Source organism: Carassius gibelio, chromosome A13 (genome assembly GCF_023724105.1).
Source record: "Carassius gibelio isolate Cgi1373 ecotype wild population from Czech Republic chromosome A13, carGib1.2-hapl.c, whole genome shotgun sequence".
Taxonomy (NCBI): domain Eukaryota; kingdom Metazoa; phylum Chordata; class Actinopteri; order Cypriniformes; family Cyprinidae; genus Carassius; species Carassius gibelio.
In genome coordinates this window covers 10,451,505-10,470,540 of record NC_068383.1, presented here as the reverse complement: position 1 = coordinate 10,470,540, position 19,036 = coordinate 10,451,505, and the positions used below count along the sequence as shown (strand labels likewise).

General features: G+C 36.8%; 2 protein-coding genes across 4 annotated transcripts; one reads left to right on the top strand and one right to left on the bottom strand.

The window, feature by feature from the left end:
• Positions 1–1,101: 1,101 nt before the first annotated feature.
• LOC128026111 (dehydrogenase/reductase SDR family member 7-like) lies at positions 1,102–5,595 on the bottom strand. Of its 2 annotated transcripts, XM_052612851.1 has the most exons (8): positions 5,472–5,595; positions 5,294–5,310; positions 4,103–4,255; positions 3,781–3,887; positions 2,737–2,976; positions 2,493–2,615; positions 1,432–1,647; positions 1,102–1,342 (listed from the first exon to the last, which is right to left on the bottom strand). In XM_052612851.1, coding segments are annotated over exons 1-8 (906 nt in total). In that variant the 5' UTR covers positions 5,474–5,595; the 3' UTR covers positions 1,102–1,294. The 2 variants fall into 2 exon arrangements, with proteins under 2 accessions (XP_052468811.1, XP_052468810.1); XM_052612850.1 differs by having other exon boundaries at positions 5,294–5,595.
• A 727-nt stretch (positions 5,596–6,322) lies between these two features.
• LOC128026110 (protein phosphatase 1A) lies at positions 6,323–17,410 on the top strand. Of its 2 annotated transcripts, none has more exons than XM_052612848.1 (6): positions 6,323–6,651; positions 8,417–9,289; positions 10,837–10,954; positions 11,048–11,159; positions 12,692–12,749; positions 14,098–17,410. In XM_052612848.1, the coding sequence occupies exons 2-6, from the start codon at positions 8,435–8,437 to the stop codon at positions 14,170–14,172; spliced, it is 1,218 nt and encodes a 405-aa protein (XP_052468808.1). In that variant the 5' UTR covers positions 6,323–6,651; positions 8,417–8,434; the 3' UTR covers positions 14,173–17,410. The 2 variants fall into 2 exon arrangements, with proteins under 2 accessions (XP_052468808.1, XP_052468809.1); XM_052612849.1 differs by having other exon boundaries at positions 6,325–6,651; positions 14,143–17,410.
• The last annotated feature ends 1,626 nt before the right edge of the window (positions 17,411–19,036 follow it).

Below are 19,036 nucleotides of genomic sequence, written 5' to 3'. Positions count from 1 at the left end.
ATTGATCACTAATGAAAACCATTTCCTGTTCATTTATAATACTCAAACATACATGCTTTCAACTATTGCCAGCTTTGCACTTCTGCAAAAATCTCACATGGATCAGAGTTATACTATCAGAAATAAAAGCCCTCTCTGGGATGGAATAGTTCTCGTTACAGCTATGGCAAACAGTGGTTTGTGTCAGACTGTTACACTGTACAGAGAGCAGAGGTTTTAGTCTGATGTGTTTATTTTCAGTGGGCTGTATTGTGAGGGCAGATATGCAGCACACCTGAACATGTCTGGTGAAATCCAAAGCAATCACACACATAATGTGTCCAGTAAAAACCTGTTATCACCGCTCAGGGTACTTCTCTTCCTGTTTTCCTCTGGAGTGTAATTGTGGGGGGTTGCAAAAAAAAAAGAGAGAGACACAGAGAGGGAACCAAATCTGACAGAATAAAATACATCAAAATTTGGAAGGGAAGGCCAGAATGAATGCTGTTGAATTTAATGGTGGACCTGCTGTGGAAATAACACAGAGCACAGTGTGTTGTCCAAGCACTGTGTAAAGGAATATAGAGATAGTCTGAGCAGCAGGAACATTCCTCTTTACGTGATTGGTTGATGTGTCTCATGCAGGGATGTGTGTCAGGTGTTAAGAATAAATCACTTTACAGCTAGCCTACCTGGCCACGGGTAAGTTTTATTCATTTTGTGTGTATTGTATTGAGTCGTAGTTGTTTAGCTCTATTGAGCTATATTTTTAGTCTTAAGTGTTCTGATTATTGTAAACCTAATAAACATGTGCATTAATACATTCTAGTATCTGCCCTACCTGGTAACGAACCTGTGTGTCTAAAACTCTGTCAGTTTATTAGTTCCCCTCACTTTAAAGGGGTGGTGTAGTCCGCATTCATACATTGCCTTAGGGTTTTAGTATTCCTAGGGTCCTATATTAATTTCCTCTCGCTCTGCTACATATAGAAGAAATACAAAAGTTTTGTATAAATCTTTTTACTGTCTTTTTTTGTTCACACAAACTTAAAATGTTTGTTATTATAGAATATTAATCCCTATTTATAACTAATGTACATTTAAACACAAAGAATACATAAATCAACTGCATAGCCATTTTTGATTTTATTTTTTTTAAAGATTTGCCATTTGTCGTCATATTGATACAACGTGCAAAATGGTGTTAAATATTTACTTGATGACGTTTTGAAATCGTGTGACATTTTACTTTGTGTGACTTCCCGGTTCCTTCTGGCAAGAAATTCACAAATCAGTGTTTCTTGAAATTCGATTTTCAAGTTGTCTTGACTTTGGGCTTGCTGAAGTATGCAGAATCTGCATCCTAGATGAGTAAGAAAAAAATATTAGTGCTACTGTAGCATAAATAAACGAGTTCAGGGATCTGTTTACACCCAAAGTCCCACTACTCACCAGTCCAGCTTTGAAGTTCTGCACACGTTTTTTACCCAGAACATTAGTCAAGTACCAGGCCAGAGTGGGAGTGTACTGCCACAAGTAGCAGAAGAGTAGAAAGGGCTGCTCAGCGATCCACATCTCTTTCACATGATTGGCCAGACCTACCAGGGTGAGGTGAACGCAGCGCTCTGTGGACATCTTATGTGTTTGATCACCAGCTGTATCCACAGGCTAAAGAGAAACAACAAGGACTTTTAAGTTAAGCAATTGCAAAAGTATTTTGATTTGATGTTTTGTTTACTGAGTGCATATAGTTGTTAAGTATTATTTATATACTGTTTTAGTTTGTATTAATATTTGGAGTTAGCTTTTTTGATTTAAACTTTGTCATTTTATTTCTTTTGATGTTTTATTTTCTATTGCTAAATAGTTAAAATTTTTGTCCTTGAGTTACATTTTTGAGTTTTTTAGTTTGAGTACTTTATTTAATACTTCAATTTAAAGGTGAAGATTTTTTGTTGAAATACATTGTCTGTAGCCCACTTTATTGTTAATTGACTTCTATAAGTATGCCATTCATGGTTTTATCTCCCCCTATAGTTTAAACATTCAGCATCAAATGCACCTTCAAAACATGAGTTTTACACTCAGATCAACCAATAGTGAGCATTTGGGGCGTGGCTACTGTAGCAGGCTGAGCCAGATGGTGTTAAGCTGACTGGTTACAAGGGAAAGAAATTCAGATTGTAATAGAAGTGCAAGCCAAAATTTGACGACTTGCCAAAAGACTTGTGATGCTTTTACACTTTGCCAAATTTGAAGAGTTTCTTCTCGACAGGAGAGCTAAAGTCAAGTTTTTGCCACAAATTTCAGCTCTTTACAGTCAAGCCACAGAAAAAATGGTGAGATACTGTAATGTTAAGGATAATCTTAAGGGCATGTAAAGATTGTGTTTGAAATGTATTTTTGTAATTCCGCTAGGTGACATTAGTAGTGCAGAAACTGTGAACTTCATCTTTAAACAGCATTCATTCTTTTAGTCTTATGTTTTTCCTAATAAAACATTCAGCAGGTACCTTGCCAAGCTCCTCTGTGAACGCACTCTGAACGATGTTAGATATTACTGGTCCGGGGCAGATGGTACTGATGGTGATGTTTGGATAATCAGTGAGTTCTGTTCTCAGAGAGTTGAAGAACCCCTGCAGACACACAACAAATCAGGAGCTTTTTCTATATTTTAGGACTATTATCCTTTACCAGACAATGCTGCATGAGGTTAAGGTAGATTCTCGGGGAATTCTGTCTACTATTTGCTATCACCTGCACAGCATGCTTGCTTGCAGCATAGCCTGTTGCCAGGGGCGCCCCGACAAACCCTGCAACGCTGCTGACGGTTGCTATGATACCACTACCACGGCGGATCATGTGGGGCAGCAGCTGCTTCGTGACAGATACTGTGCCAAGGTAGTTGAGCTCCATAAGTGCTTGGTACACTTCCAAATCAGCCTCTATGCACAGAGAACGCTGCGTCCGGCCTCCGTTGTTTATCAACACGTCTATCTGAAAATGCAGATACAGACACAAAAAATTACGACATTTTTAGTGGGAATCCTACTGAATGATCTATTGAGCTAGCATTATATCATTCTAACTAGCATTAAATTGATTGATACTCAGATGATGACATGCAGTATAAAGAAACAATATGGCATTGCTAGTCTGTTGCAGCTGTTCCAATGTCAGCAGAGAAATTCTAAACTGTGCTACGTAATGCTAGCATTTGCAGGCTTTTAAGATGATTATTTACAGGTTTCTGCACAAGTCTTAGACTTTCATGTTTTATTGTCATGTTAAGTAGGAAATTTGGCTCACTGGTTCATTTTATTTTGAATAGGTTACAAAAAAAAAATGAAAATTTGCTGAATATTTACCCATCCAATATGTAAATTAGTTTTTTACAAACATCCCACTTCTCACTGTACAAGACATAAATTGATACACTGGAATTGTGTGGATAAATAATGGATTATTTTGATTTTTTTATAGGTCTGAACCCTCATTTTGGCAGCACCCATTCACTGCAGAGGATTCATTGGTGAGTAAGTGATGTAATGCTAAATTTATCCAAATCTGTTCTGATGAAAACATACGTTTTCAGTAAATGTTCATTTTTGGGTGACCTATTCCTTTAACCAGTGCATTTATTTTTTAGGTGTTAAAAATAGGAAAATTCCATCAAAGTCAGTATTCTGAAAATTATACTTCTTGGTGTCAGCAACATTACTGAAATAGAATCCAAAAAATCCATAAAACGAATAACAGAAACTCTCTGAAGATTGCATATGAAATACAGATGGGATTTACATCACCAAAGTGCTTCAGAGCTGTAGCAGTTTTTTCTTGATGTGATGCACGGTCCATCAAATCAAGTGGAAGAACAAGAATATCCTCAGCCTTTAGAGAGGAGCGCTCTAATAGAAGGAGAGAAAGAGTGTAATTTGTGTCAGTGGGTCATGGTGTGGATGCTTTTAAATATCTGTTAGGTAAAGACAGCAGCGATAGTTGTGAAAACACATTCAGGGTCACAGTCTGCAGCTCTGAGGGAAGAGCATAACATGCATAACAGTGAAATTTATTTTTAAGTGTTTATTCCTGTCTGTCAAACATTTCTAAGGACTGTTCATACCTAAACATATGTGCTTCACCCTCTCCAGCTCATTCTCTCTGCGGGCAGACAGCACTAGCCGAGCACCGAGTGCCGCAAGCTGATAAGACATCTCCTCCCCGATGCCACTCGAGGCTCCGGTAATCCACACCACTTTGCCTTTCAACTTTGACTCTACAAAATGAATAATAATAATAATAATAAGTCTACAACATAACCCTATTATTTAATGAATAATTAAGTTATAAGTTATGAAAAACAGTGTAGATAAGAACCGGGACAGTATAAGAAAAGGTGCATTTTCAAGGAGAAGTACACTTTTGTAAAAGTTTAAACATTATATAAGTTAAATATGTTTAGGTAATAATAAATTGTTTGTGCAATCTCAAGCTAAATCAATACATTTAAATATTATGCTGGTATAATTGTGACTTCAGTAATGGTTCATGTAACATTTCTACAGTTCTACATTTAATTTGATATTAAACCTGGCTTGTGTGCAACTACAACTACAAGGTGCTTGTTTTATTTATTTATTTATTTTGGTTCCAACACATAGAAAAAAAATTGAATGCTACAGAAGCAGTCACTGAGGCAGTATCCTTTTTTTAAAAGGTATACTAATATGTACATATAAAATACTAAAATGCACCCTTTATGGGTTAATAACTTCAGCAGTTAATAAGTGACAGCTTTTTTTCCCTGAGAATGCATGAGGAAAGGGGCCTTTTTCTGTGAAGGTTAGAATTAGGTTTAGGGGTAGGGTATATAATATAGAGTTGGTACAAAAATACTTATATCTATGGAAAATCGTCATAAAGCATAAAAATTCAACATTTTTGTACACTGAAATAAAATTTGGCATCAGCTGCAAGTCAACGCCATATGAAATATTACATTAGATTCTAAATATCACTTTTCATAGGCTACAGACTTTCGTTTATCATTTTTTCTTATTAAAAATATAAATAGTTTACTATATTGTAGCAGGCTACGTGTCACATATTGCGATGGTGACCTCCGCACACCTACAGATTGTTAGAAGACTGACAGTCATAATTAACCATAGAGTGCAAATTCCACATTCTTGGAGGAATGTGTCACACTTGACTTTGTTGTATAAATGGCCCGATCAATAAAGTAGAACATTTTACATTACATGCCTATTTCAGTGGGTTAATGTATATGCCTATAGATTCCAGTTCATATTACCTGGTTTGTTGCCGAACCTGGCCGCCCATAATAAAGTCAAATCAGCGTCGGCGAAAATGAAGCGTACAAACTGCGTTAGTAAATAAACTGCGATCCCAGCAAGAACCACACACAGCCAGCATATATCCATCATTTCTGCACAAAAGCTGAGAAATTTCGTAAAAAGTAGCTATTTTACATAGTAGTGTCTGAACGCAGTGGTGAATCTTGCGCAAGCCGAACGCTTGACAGATCCGTCTGTGTTACAACATGCTGTAACTGCTTCTAGTGCACCAACAACATCGAGTTCAACAGACGACCCGGCGGGAGCTACTGTATGAGTCAAAGCCTTCCGGGGTAATCCTCTGTCTTAATGCAACACACTCCAACAGTTCCACTTTTATTTTAATCTATCTATCTATCTATCTATCTATCTATCTATCTATCTATCTATCTATCTATCTATCTATCTATCTATCTATCTATCTATCTACACACACACACACACACACACACACACACACACACACACACACACATATGTATATTCAGACTCGTTTACAATAGCTTTAAATGGATGGATGGATGGATGGATGGGTCGGTGGGTGGGTGGATGGATGGATGGATGGATAGATAGATAGACAGATAGATATATGTCAAATCAAAGGTCGTATTGTGTTATTAGACGTTCATATGGTATTACAGATATAATATAATATAGACTACTATACTAACTATTTGACATATGTTCTCATTTTACCCACTTAACACTGGCTTCCATTTAAGTGTGTATAAAAGGGGTTTCTGTTATTATGTGACATTTTGTTCAGTCTCACACGTTAGAGTTAAAAAATGACCAGTGCTTAGAGATAAAGGGTGCAGGACGGGTGATGGAGGCATAGTGGTAAAATAATTATGTACAGACCAGAGGGATGATGAATGAACGAAGGTGAGGGAATGATGCGATGATAATGACAGAATGAAGATGTTGGTGGAGAGACTATATGATGTCTATGGGAGAGACGATGATGATGTCATTCTTCTAAGTGCGCAGCCCTGCTGAATTCACATCCGGGTCCTGTGCTGCTGCTGGTGTGCAGACATTCGGTCCCGAACACAGCGGACCAAAACAGCGGTCAAACCTGACACTTTCCACGTTCAGGAAGCTGAATAAATGGGAATGATGCATCCCTGGTTTAAACAGATAAGGGTGATCCGCTCTTTCACAGACTGAATGCAGATCAAAACAATCCACCAGCCTGTCTCTCTCTCACTACCGCCGCGCTCAGTTTATATATTTTTCTTTCTTTTCGTCCTTCTCTTTTATCTTGTTTTTACCTCCTCCACTACAGAACTCTCCAGGGCTCATTTTTTAGTGGGTAAGTTTCTGTGCTCTTGTAATATGCCTATGTGAATGATAGAGCTAGCTTGTTAGCATGCAGGCTAAGGGAGTAGGCGGGTGTTGTGTGCGCTGGGCGGGTTGATTTGTCGTCTGTGGCCGTCGCATGGTGCGCTGAGGACAGGGGGTCTCATTACACAAGCCCCGATGCTTCACATGGGCCTCTTGTTAGCATTTAGCTCGTTACATTGTCTGACCTCAAACATTAACAGTGTGTATCTTCCAGACTATTAACTCTTTATATTTCCCGGTAACATCCACTGCCCCATTTCACGTTGTCTGAATGTTTCAGTCAAACCGAAGGGACCCAAACGTCAATGTTAGCATAGTGCTAACGTGCTAACAGGCTCGCGACACCGTGACGTAATGCGGAATAAAGGCGCGTGAACATGCGGCAAGTCTGCACCCGCAGACTTTTAGTTCACTGCTCTTCAGCACTAACAAGGGCAAATAACATGAATTGCTGATATCTCACTGTAAAACGCGAATGTACTTTAGCAGTAACGTTAAACCCAGTCCGCTGCAAACGAATACAAGGTTCAGTGTTTGGGTTTTTATAAATTGCACTGGTTTTGTGTTCAGAGTGTGAAAGATGTGAGTGGTGAACAATGGTCGAATGGTTCAGTACTTGTCTATTTTTAGTATACGAGTGTGTAGTATGCGTATGCTGACAGCCATACATGGCTGGGAACCCGTTGTACGTGTGTCTGCCTGCCTTTGTGGTGTGTGTGTGTATGTTTAAATTTGTTTCTTTTGCGTGTTGGCATGCCATAGTTTATTTCTGAAGTGACCACTAGCATGACAAGACTTCTGTGTTTCGGTCATTATTAATTATAAGGAGTGGCCTTGTGCTGTGTGCGTGTTTACGCTCGATTCGGGTAAGCCTTAAATTTACCATTAAAGGTTTTACACCTTCAAGTATACAATAATTTCAAGTCGACATGAAATTAAAATGAACCCTTAATCGGGCGAACGACAGACTTGTCTCTGGTGACGTATGCCAGGCTTCTCCAATCATTTAGTCCGCTGAAACCCCGCCTCGTTTATACAACTGATTGCATGCTGGCATTCAGATACAACGTCAATCAACATCCAGTGAATAAATCAATCCCCCCTACATATTTTTCTGTAATCAATTTCACTGCAAATTATTAATGGCCTAAACTCTGTTACTACCCCTGTTTCGTTGTAACTTTAATGTTAAAATGAGATGAGTAGGAAATGTATGGTAATTTTTAAAATATAATTAGTAATTTCAAATGTTATTTACCCCCCCAACCAACCCCCCCCCCCCCCCCCCCCCAAAAAAAAAAAAAAAAAAACAACAACCTGAAGTTTACTGTGCTTGCTTGCTCGCATGCACAATTTGGCTAAATATTTTGATTTTTTTTTGTAAATTAGTATAACAGTAATTATTATTAACGTTGTTGTAGTTATCTGAAAAATGTGAATTATTTTTATTAGTAGTAGCTGTAGTCGTATTTATATTGATATTTAACTTTGTAAATAAAGAAGTGTTTTAAAACAGTTGGTAGGTAACGTATCTAATTTGAAGGTTTTTTGAGAATTGTGAAGTTTTTAGTGGTATTGTCTACTGAAATTTGGTAAATTTTTTGATTGATAGTGCAGCCAAATATCTGTCCAAGCTGGGATGCAAATAGGAAATATTTTGGTGCTGCAAGTGGCATATAAATTAAATACTATTTTTTTTTATTGCTCATCATTCTCAAACTTTTTTGTACTAGATTTCTAAGCCGACAAAGATGGGTGCATTTCTGGATAAGCCAAAGATGGAGAAGCACAACGCTCATGGTGAAGGCAATGGCCTATGTTATGGCCTGAGCAGCATGCAGGGCTGGCGTGTAGAGATGGAAGATGCACATACTGCTATCATCGGCCTGCCCAACGGCTTGGACCCCTGGTCATTCTTTGCTGTTTACGACGGGCACGCAGGATCGCAGGTGGCACGTTACTGCTGCGAGCACCTCCTGGAGCACATCACCAGCAACCCTGACTTCCAGGCTGGGGGCGGAGGAGGGGGTCCAGCCGTGGAGCCCAGCGTGGACAGCGTGAAATCTGGAATCCGGACTGGTTTCCTGCAGATCGACGATCACATGCGGCAGATCTCGGAGAAGAAACACGGTGGTGCTGACCGCAGCGGCTCGACCGCCGTCGGTGTGATGATCTCACCCTGCCACATCTACTTTATCAACTGTGGAGACTCGCGGGGTGTGCTGAGCCGTGGAGGGGCTGTGCACTTCTTCACACAGGACCACAAACCCAGCAACCCCTTGGAGAAGGAGAGGATCCAGAATGCTGGAGGATCTGTGATGATCCAGCGTGTCAATGGGTCCCTGGCAGTGTCTAGGGCTCTGGGGGATTTTGACTATAAGTGTGTGCATGGTAAGGGTCCCACGGAGCAGCTGGTGTCGCCAGAGCCTGAGGTGTATGCTATCGAGCGGTCGGAGGCGGAGGATGAGTTTATTGTTCTTGCTTGTGACGGGATCTGGGATGTGATGGCCAATGAGGAGCTGTGCGATTTTGTTCGTTCAAGACTGGAGGTGACTGATGATCTGGAGAGGGTCTGCAATGAAATTGTGGATACCTGTTTGTATAAGGTGAGTATAAACAGGCTTTTACAAGATAGTTGGATTAAATGCAACTTAAAATTAAATTTTGTCTATTACAAATACAATAAAAAAAGTCACAGTCTGGAGATAAATCACACTTGTTGATAGTTCAAAAAGTTTATTCAAAAATTGGGGTCAGTAAGATTTTTATTTATTATTATAATTTTTTTTATTCAGCAAGGATGCATTGATCAACAGTGACCGTAAAGTGACTTGCTATAAAAATGATAATTTGTAACAACTTTTTTAAATCAAAGCATCTTGAAAAAGAAAAGCATCTCTTCCACATTTTCAACATTGCAACCCTCAACATTGCGAGTAAATCACTCGCATATGTGACAAAATCTCCATTCTGGCGACTAAATGATGTCTAATATTAGCCAATGGATAATAAATTCTTAGATTTTACTTGCCAGTATGTGAGTTGGAGGCTAAGTTTAGCAAAGATATATTTTCACTCGCGAACACTCTCTGACTGAGGTCTTCAGAGTTTCACTCTCTATCAGGCGATCTGTGCTTTTTTTTTCAGTTCATCTCAATGGATGCGCAACGCCCTTGTATTTAATGTACTGTAAACTCTAGGGTGAAGGTGAAAAAATCTGTCACTTTCTCTCATATACAGGCAGAGAGAGAGAGAGAGAGAGAGAGAGAGAATTGACGCACTACATTTAAACAATATTCTTTGTTGTATTTTCCTGTCAAAATAACGATATTCCTATCCATCATTAATTAACAGAAACACTGAATGACCAAAAAAGCAGCACCACCACCAGTCCAGTTAAAATGTTCAGTTAAAATGACTAATATGTATTTGAACATGGCTATCGAGTTTACTTCTAATTACTATAGATCTATTATTAAATAATACTTGGCTATTATAAAGCTTGACTAAATATTTAAAAAAAACTGCTCCATTTTACAAATATATATATCTATCAGTCTGGCGAGTAAACTAAAATATTTTCTAGCCAATGGCGATTCATTTGCCAAGGTGTTCGTAGAGGGTTGCATTGATAAGAAATGTTTCTTGAGTACCAAATCAACATATTATAATGGTTTCTGAAGGATCATGTGACACTCAGGACTGGAGTAATGCTTCCTTAAAATCTAACTTTACCATCACAGAACTGATTTTGTAAATATGTTTAATAGAAGACCATTAATAAAAATAAATAAAAAATCACAATATTATTTGATCTTTTATTGAGGCATCTCATTGTTTTTTCAATTTAAGATGAGGAAAATTTGTGAAGTTTAACATGATAAAAGCAAATGGTGTCTAGAGTAATGTAAGGTATTTAGTTGTTTTTTTCATATAATTTTTTAGAAGCTTTACTATTTCACTAGTGTGCAATGAACCTATGTAGAGCTCTCTGCTGAACACAAGTTGTTTAAATTTGTACACTGAGAAAGTGTTCATAACAGTCTTCGATTTAAAAATGTTACCTCCCATTCTCCCACAGTGTTTCATTGGTATAAGATTTTGATTTGGTTTAAATTTTGATGAAACCCTCCCACCTTCTGTGTTTGGACAGGGAAGTCGTGACAACATGAGTGTTGTGTTGGTGTGTTTCGTCAGTGCACCGAAGGTTTCCCCTGAAGCTGTCAAAAGGGAAGCAGAGCTTGATAAATACCTAGAGGGCCGAGTTGAAGGTATGAGCTAACCTTTACAAACCTTCTGCTATTAAATGGAATTTGTAATTCAGCTGATCCAAACTAAATTGATCTTAATTGTTGATATAACAGAGATCCTGAAGAGGGAGGGGGATGAAGGTGTGCCCGACCTGTTACATGTGATGCGTACGTTAGCATCTGAGAGCATCCCCAACCTTCCACCTGGAGGAGAACTGGCCAGCAAGTGAGTACCACAACAGTTCTCTCTCTTTACTTAAAGTTGCATCCTGGCTCGAAGTCTTGGTGTGCAAAACATTCACAGAACTGCAGCACAAGCCTGCCAATTTTCTATCAGTTCCAAGCCCCCAAAAATTTACCATCTCTCAAAAGAATAAAACAAAGATATGTGAACAAATTGCATGTATTGGCTTTAAGCAATCTATAAAATGCACCCGTCACAATATTTCAATCACTAAAACAGTGATACATTCTAAAACGTTTAACGTGACACTTAAAGTGCCTTTAAAACAGTGATATTAAAAGATTGAATTCAGTGCACACCTTATTAATGATGCATGCTTTATGCAGGCAAGCAAATGAGCACGGAATTTGAACACAATGCGCTTGATGGTTAAGCGTCTTCTTTATAATGGTTTTCTATGGAAAAAACATTTAATATGTTATATTCTGGGTTCATCTGCTTGCTTGTACAAAGTATGCATTATCTGTAATGTGTATATTGAATTTGGCCTTTAAATATCACGGTTTTCCTAAATTACTACTTAATGCAAACCTCATGAAGATAACTGGCAGTCAGTGGAGGAACGCCTTGTTTTGCCTTCCATGTGGGCATTCCTGTAAGGGTGTGATATCACATGAAAACTGTCAATTGGTGGGAAATTCTCTCAGAATCTTTCAATTACAAAAGTTTTTAACATAAGATTTTTTTTTTACGTTTTTGGAAAAAGTATTTTATGCTCACTAAGGCTGCATTTATTTGCATTATGAAATAATGAATTTTAAAATACAGTAAAAACAGCAATATTGTTTACATTGTTAATATTATTATATTAGTTCATATTTATGTATTAGTTTTCTATATTTATGTTGAAAACAGTACAATGTTTTTGTGGAAATCATGATGTATTGATAAAAAATTAAAAACATTTATTTGAAATAGAATTATTTTGTAACATTCTAAAAATCTTTACTATCAGTTTTAATCAACTTAATGCAACTTCGCATCTTTTTTGAAGCAGCCAGCATCCGTTTACTTTATAATTTTATGGAGTAAAATCCTGAGCGATTTTTTTTTTTAACTGCACTGCTGACATCTTTTTCTGCACCTTGAAAAAAGTTCAACTTTTCAAAAAAAAAAAAAAAAAAAAGCCTTATGTCCAGCCCCTTTATGACCAATGACAAGCAAGTAGCAAGACCAGTAGTTTCTATAACAGAATGAAAAAATTTAGAAGGTGCCAGTAGATAGACTTATCATACTAGTTTAGTCTTTTGTTGACATTTCTGCACCACACAGCACTAGGCTACAGTTGTAGATGATATTATAGCAACATTAGACACCATCTGCTACCATTTGTAACCAAAAGAAGGTTTTATTTTTTACATAACATTGCTCTTGTTGCTACTCTTGTATAATTGCAAATAAAGTTCCATTTTGCTTTAATTGAGGCAGCTCAGTAGGTTTTGCAAAAGAGGTGATGCTTCTTTCCCTCTGTTTCTTCTCTCAGAAGCTCATACCTGTCTCTGTGTTTGTCATAGGCGCAGTGTAATTGAAGCAGTATACAACAAACTTAACCCATACAGGAACGAGGATACAGTGAGTACATCAGCTTGACCCTGTGTGGATATAAATGCTGGGAATTTTGTTTGCATGGTTTTTGTTGTTTGTCACCTTCTTATGTGTTCCAAACTTTAGTTTTTTCATTTGTGCATGTTTCCATTCTGTTCCATATTATCTGTTCTCATCTGACAGTGCTGGATAGGCTGAGCTGTGCTCTGAAAAGGGTTTTGGTTTAGTGCAGGGTGGAACCCCTTAAGTTTGTTGAGCAAACTGATTTTGCATATAAAAAGAAAATTTTTAATGGTGATTGAATAATTTGTCATGGATTGATTGGATGACAATAGCTCTCTTGATTCAATTTCCAATTTTTATGAACATACCTGCATTTTGCCATGACTTGTGATTTGCTCTTTACAATGTGGCATTTTAAAGCATTGTTTTGTTTTTGTATATTTGTCATATTTTCATGTCATATTCATGTTATATTTATATTTATAAGGGGCAGTTCAGCCTCAATCAAAGGAACCATTCTTTTGAGTAAAAGTAATAAACAGCAGTATTTGACTAGTTAAATGGTACCATTCAAAAGTTTGGAATCAGCTAGATTTAAAATAAAGACATGAATAAATGTTGTTCTTTTTAAAATTCTGTTAATAAAATAATCCATTCATCCAAAAAAAATTATGATTTAAATGTTATTCTTGAGCACCAAATCAGCATATTAAAATTATTTCTAAAGGATCGTGTGCATAGTCATGACTGAAAATTTCAGCTTCACTACCACAGGAATGAATTACAATAAAACATAAAACACAATTTTTTTTAATAATGACACTTTATTATTTTTTCAAACGATCAAATAAATGCAGCCTTTCTGAACAACAACTTTCCAAAAAAACATGCTTACTCTAAACTTTTAAATGGTAGTTTATAGAATCAGTTAAATTTTCGCTAATCATAACTATGCAATTTATTGCTCAACCCTAATTTTATGTTATAGATTTCCTTCCTTTAGGCATCACAGACACTATCTTTATTATTTAACATTTAAAAAAAAAACTAATCCTGCATTCTTCTTGTTTATCTGTAATATGTCTGAAGTCTGTTCATACTTACAGCTCATACTTTATCTCTGGAGGTCGCCATTCTAACCAAATTAGCGATGCGCCTCAAAATCCCCAAATAGGGGATAGTTGGCACACAAACAACTTCAAGTGCTGTAATTTCTGTCATTTGCAATCAGCGCATCAGCCATTTTAACCCAAGATTTGGATCCCTCCATCATTTCCATCAACATTTCTTAGAATCATTCTTGATTTAGCACCTGTGTTTCATTCTGTGTCTCACACTAACATGCGTTTTCCTGATTGGTTGGCGTTTGGAGCTTGGCGGGATCTCACAAGCTGCTCTCCTCCTCTCTCCATTCAAGGACTCTGCATCCACGGATGACATGTGGTAGCCCTGCCCCTTTAAACACTGCACAGTTTACAACCCTCCAGAACCCTGCACAACAAGCTTTCCTACAGGACCCGGCACCAGAACCCTGCACAAGAACCCTCAACTACTACAGGACCATCACAAGAACCCTACCACAGCCCAGCTCAGCTGCTCTGGATTGTTCGGAGGAAGAAGAGGAAGGGAATGAGGGCTCCCTCCCCTTGTTCATATAATGTTCCCTCTCAGTGCTAGGCAATGGTACCTTCTGGAAATTTTCTGCATACTCTTCTGTCCTGAATCAATCTTTTCCTCAAATCCTTTTAACTTTAACATCACCCTCTTAAAAAAATCCAACACATTTAATTTTTATTTTTTTGGTGTAATTAATTTGATTCACGTTTCCTTGTGTGTTTGTATATTTCAGCTTTTATTTCTGTGAAGTGCAATTGTCTTGTACAAAGAAAAGCCTGTATTAAATGCAGCTTGATTTTGTAGTTTATAGAAAAAAAGACAAAAATGGCACACCTTTATGCCCTGCCTGCTTTAGTTTCCTCTCCAACAGCTGAAGCCCAACTGATCTGCCTCCCTATTTCCTTTCACTTCTTTCTTTTTTTTTTTTTTTTTAAACTAAATATAACTTTTTGTATTGTTACTTTTTAAGTGAAACGGGTAAATGATATGGGCTCACAGCACAGTACAGTAAGCTTTTTCGTAAATCTCACAGCACAGATGACAGTAATCGGTATGTTCTCTCAGTACTACTGTTTTTCTTTTTATGGTGGGGTGGGTATTTTATTTTTTATTTTTTTTATTATTTTACTTTTTTGAGGAAACCGCTTTAATTTACTTAATCTAAGCTGAAATTGTTTGTGTGAATGAGAATCAATGGTTTTGTGTGTGTGTGTGTGTGTGAGTGAGTGAGTGAGTGAGAGTCTATTACCTGACGTGCTAACTCTGAATATCTCTCTTATCATCAACACTAGGACTATTCTCTACAGTGTTCTGCACTACCGCAGCTCTTGATTTAATTTAATTTTTTAAGATTAAGTTGGTCTGGGAGCATCTAAAAGGATTTCCTGCACTTGCTGGAAAAAAAGGAATTGTTAAGAAGTACTCAGAACTGGGACAAGCCCAATTAAGTGCGTTTATGTATGTGCTTGGTTGTCAGTGCATATGGTCTGAACGGGTGTGTGAGATTGCATGTTTGTTGTGTTTAAAATGATGTGGGTTTAATGGGGATATTTAGGCTTTTGACACAAATATATAAGGCTTTAGCTATAGTGCTCAATCACCCATCTGCACTGCTGGGAGAGTCATGAGTGAATGCTTTCTGAAATTAACACTCCTCTCTCAGATTTTTCTTTCACATAAACCATTCACTTCATCTCGTGCTGATTTAAATGTTATCCGTTTCTTATTTTTTGGATGTGGTGATTTTTTTTTTTTTCTCTTCAAAGAACAAATACAGTGTGATGCAGTAAGCTGGCCTGGTTTAGGCCAGAGCCTGCATGTGTTCCTCTGACCAATAGGGAGCGCAACAGAGTACTGTTTGCTGCTAAAGTGTGTGATCGAATCATTCTTTCATTCATTTGAATGCTCTTAGTTTATATTCTCCTGCACCTTTTCCCCCAGTGCTGTATGTAACGTAGTTCTAAATTCATTTGAACTGTTGTCTGAAACGTGAAATGGTAAAATCACCCCCTTTTGTGCTTACTTTCCCAGACTATGGAATAGATTATATGAACAGGAGTTCCCTTGCATCTGATAAATATAAATGAGTTTTAAATGCATTTTTTTCAGTCTAAATCTGTATATTTGCGTACTAAAAAAAGGGTAGGTAAAATGATCACTTCATTTTCGTGAACCTCACAGGGTGATTTATTAAGATAATATTGTAACTAAATGACAATCTAACAGTGTTTAGCTAATGTAAAAGGAAAAATCTCCCTTTATCCTCTCTGCTTTCAGCTTGTGTTATAACACGGGCATAAAGATCATTGTGTTTGTTTGTGGAATTGTGAGCTGTGTGTTTTCCTCAGTGAAAACTGGAATGTCGTGTATAACAGGAGGATTTACGAAATGAATCTAAAAATAACAGGATAATTTAGGATGGTCTTAGAGGCCAGGATATGTTCATGTGTCTTGAAGGGGTTCTTTTTGCATCCGCAAAGCTGTGTGGAATCACTTTAGGAATGTAGACACGAGGAACTACGACTCTTAATAGGATACTGTTGAATTGCTTAACCCCCAGTTTGGTTTTATATGGGCTTAAAAAATATTATTAAATTATTAACAAATTATGTGACTCATTTTGAAAAAAAGCATTTTGTTGTGTATGCAGTTTTGAGATTCATGGACTGCTATTATACAGATTCTCCTTTGTTTGCAAGACGTCCAGATGCTTTTTGTATCAGAAATACAGAATTTGTAGTTGCACGATGGCCATAACAACAGGTCTATCAAGTGGGGAGAGGTTATGTAATGATTTACACTGGAACATACAAGCCCAGTTATAGATCATAGATATGTTTATGAATGTGTTTTTACTAATTTATGTCTTGTCACTGAAGTTGACAAGGGCATTTTGCAAGGAATTTAAATGACGCATGAACCATTGCATTTGGTAATTGCGCATAGACTTGCTATCTTTTGCTAAATATGCGTCACAAACCGTGTGATGCCCCATATTTTAGGTTTAGCTCTGAAATCCTATTTCCGTGGTCTCTAGCTCTGTAGTGTTAACTTGGTAGGTCATTTCAGTTGATTTATTCAGACCTGACTATGTATAAACCCAGTGATTGATGCAGCCCTAATGGCTCCTGCGAAACCCCACTCCCAAACCCTTGGGCTTTTATATTACAGAGTTCTGTTCTGAATTACACCACAATTTTGTGCTAAAGGGAACAAAATGTTATAGCACGGTGTGTAATTCAGTGGTTTGGCCTCACACATTCTCATAGACACTTGTATGGTGTTTTACCCTAGTGAAATCCCACCTCCTATACCAACAGGATTATTTTTGCTGATTTCAGTCATCTGCTGTCCTCATAAGCTAAGATATTTTTGTTAAACAATTGATATGTATATTTGTATTCATTTATAAATATGTACACAAAATGAAGTGAATAATCAAGGATAATCTCTCCTCCCTGTGACCTACTGTGACCCACTGGTCATCCTCTAACTGTTCCACTGTCCATTTTTGTTGTTTTAATCTTTTCAGACTGGAAATAAACCTATTTTATTTGAAAAAAAAAAAATGGTGTAAAGTTTTTTGTATTTTAATTTTGTTGCCTTTTCTACAAGAAGGGATCTTGTTGTATGTTGTTTTGATGTCACAATTAAATATTATGAAATTACAGCTCACAATGAAAGAAGGATATGCTTAATAGAATTTCTGCAAAAGGTTTGTGTTTCTATTTTAAAAGCAGTGACTGGGAAATATTCACTGCAGGGTTTAATTTATATATATATATATATATATATATATATATATATATATATATATATATATATATATATATATATAAAATCAAAATTCAAGGATGCATAAAAAATTATCAATGCAATTGATCAAAATTGATAGTAAAGAAATGTAAAAGACTTTAAAATTGTTTTTCCACTTTATATTTATCAAAGAATCCTGAAAAATGAAATGTTGCATGGTTCCACAAAAAAATATTAAGTCGCACAACTGTTTTCAGGTGGAAATAATAAATGGTTATTGTTAGAATCATTTCTGAAGTATCATGTGACACTGACGCCTTTACATGAATAAATTAAATTTTCTAATATTTTTAAATATACCACTATTATTCTTCACTGTAATCAAATTTCACAATATTATTGTTTTAACTGCATTTTGGTCAAATAAATGCAAGCCTTGATTCACATCTCCAGGGACTTGTGTCAAAAACACACAGGCAAAAAAAAAACGTTCTTCTGTCTTTCAAATCTTTACATTGAGCACCAGTTTGACCCAAGGTTTGTGCTTAGAAGCTGCACTTAATTCTGTCATCTATAACTAGCTTATGGGATTCTGAGGCCCATAATCTAAAGTAAATGTAAAAGCAGCTGTAATGTGGCCTTCTTTATTTGTTCTGAGATTTAAAGTGGATGTGGCCTCTTGTTTCTGAAGGCAGAGGCCAATAAAGAAATTAGCTTCAGATGAGATTCAGGTGTAGGAAAAAGGGGTCCAATTTATAAAAAATATACTATTTATTTTAATTTCAGAGTAACAGATCCTAAATATGAGTGATATGGCTGGCAGCATTTTATTCACTAAAGAGGTATTTTCCTCTTTTTTTTTTATAGGAACCAGCAGTGTGATTTGTTATAGCCTGACCACAGTGTCCTTGAGAAGTTATTAAAACCCTTTAGTTTTACACCTGAATGGCTGCTCTCTATTTAACAGATTTTGATGTACCTTTCATGTGTTCATGAATTGCGAGTATTGATGTTTCATTTTGACATCAGTCTTGAAATGGGAAAGTTAATGTACATCTTTTGTGCAACATATTTTGCACTTTGCTTTTCTTTTAATGATGAGAATCTCTGAAGATCTGAAAAGAATCTTTAAGCAGCCAGGTGGGGGCAGTGTGAGTTGGATAAAAGGACAGTGAAGCCACTGTCAAAAACAAAGTCAGCCAGCTTAGAACAAACTAAATTGCTCTAGCAAAATGGAAATAGATTATACCTCTCGAAAATCTAAGGGGGGGGGGGGGGGAGATTTTTTGCTCAGGTAGATTTTTAATTGTTTATCATATCAGTAATTTGATCAGTGTGCCAACATTTCGTTAGTTTTTTGCTTATTATTTCATGGTACACATACTATTTGTACCATGAAAACAAAATAAATGATTTACCCTCTTTATGAAGTGTGGAAC

Excerpts from the sequence above, each read along its gene's own strand:
- LOC128026111 (XM_052612850.1), bottom strand. The coding sequence starts at position 5,426 with ATGATGGATATATGCTGGCTGTGTGTGGTTCTTGCTGGGATCGCAGTT. Across the intron at positions 2,977-3,780 it reads CTCTGAAGCACTTTGGTGAT|ATAGACGTGTTGATAAACAA; the intron begins GTAAATCCCATC and ends CTGCATTTTCAG. Across the intron at positions 2,616-2,736 it reads CAAGCAAGCATGCTGTGCAG|GGGTTCTTCAACTCTCTGAG; the intron begins GTGATAGCAAAT and ends GTGTGTCTGCAG.
- LOC128026110 (XM_052612848.1), top strand. The coding sequence starts at position 8,435 with ATGGGTGCATTTCTGGATAAGCCAAAGATGGAGAAGCACAACGCTCAT. Across the intron at positions 9,290-10,836 it reads TGGATACCTGTTTGTATAAG|GGAAGTCGTGACAACATGAG; the intron begins GTGAGTATAAAC and ends GTGTTTGGACAG. Across the intron at positions 10,955-11,047 it reads CCTAGAGGGCCGAGTTGAAG|AGATCCTGAAGAGGGAGGGG; the intron begins GTATGAGCTAAC and ends TTGATATAACAG.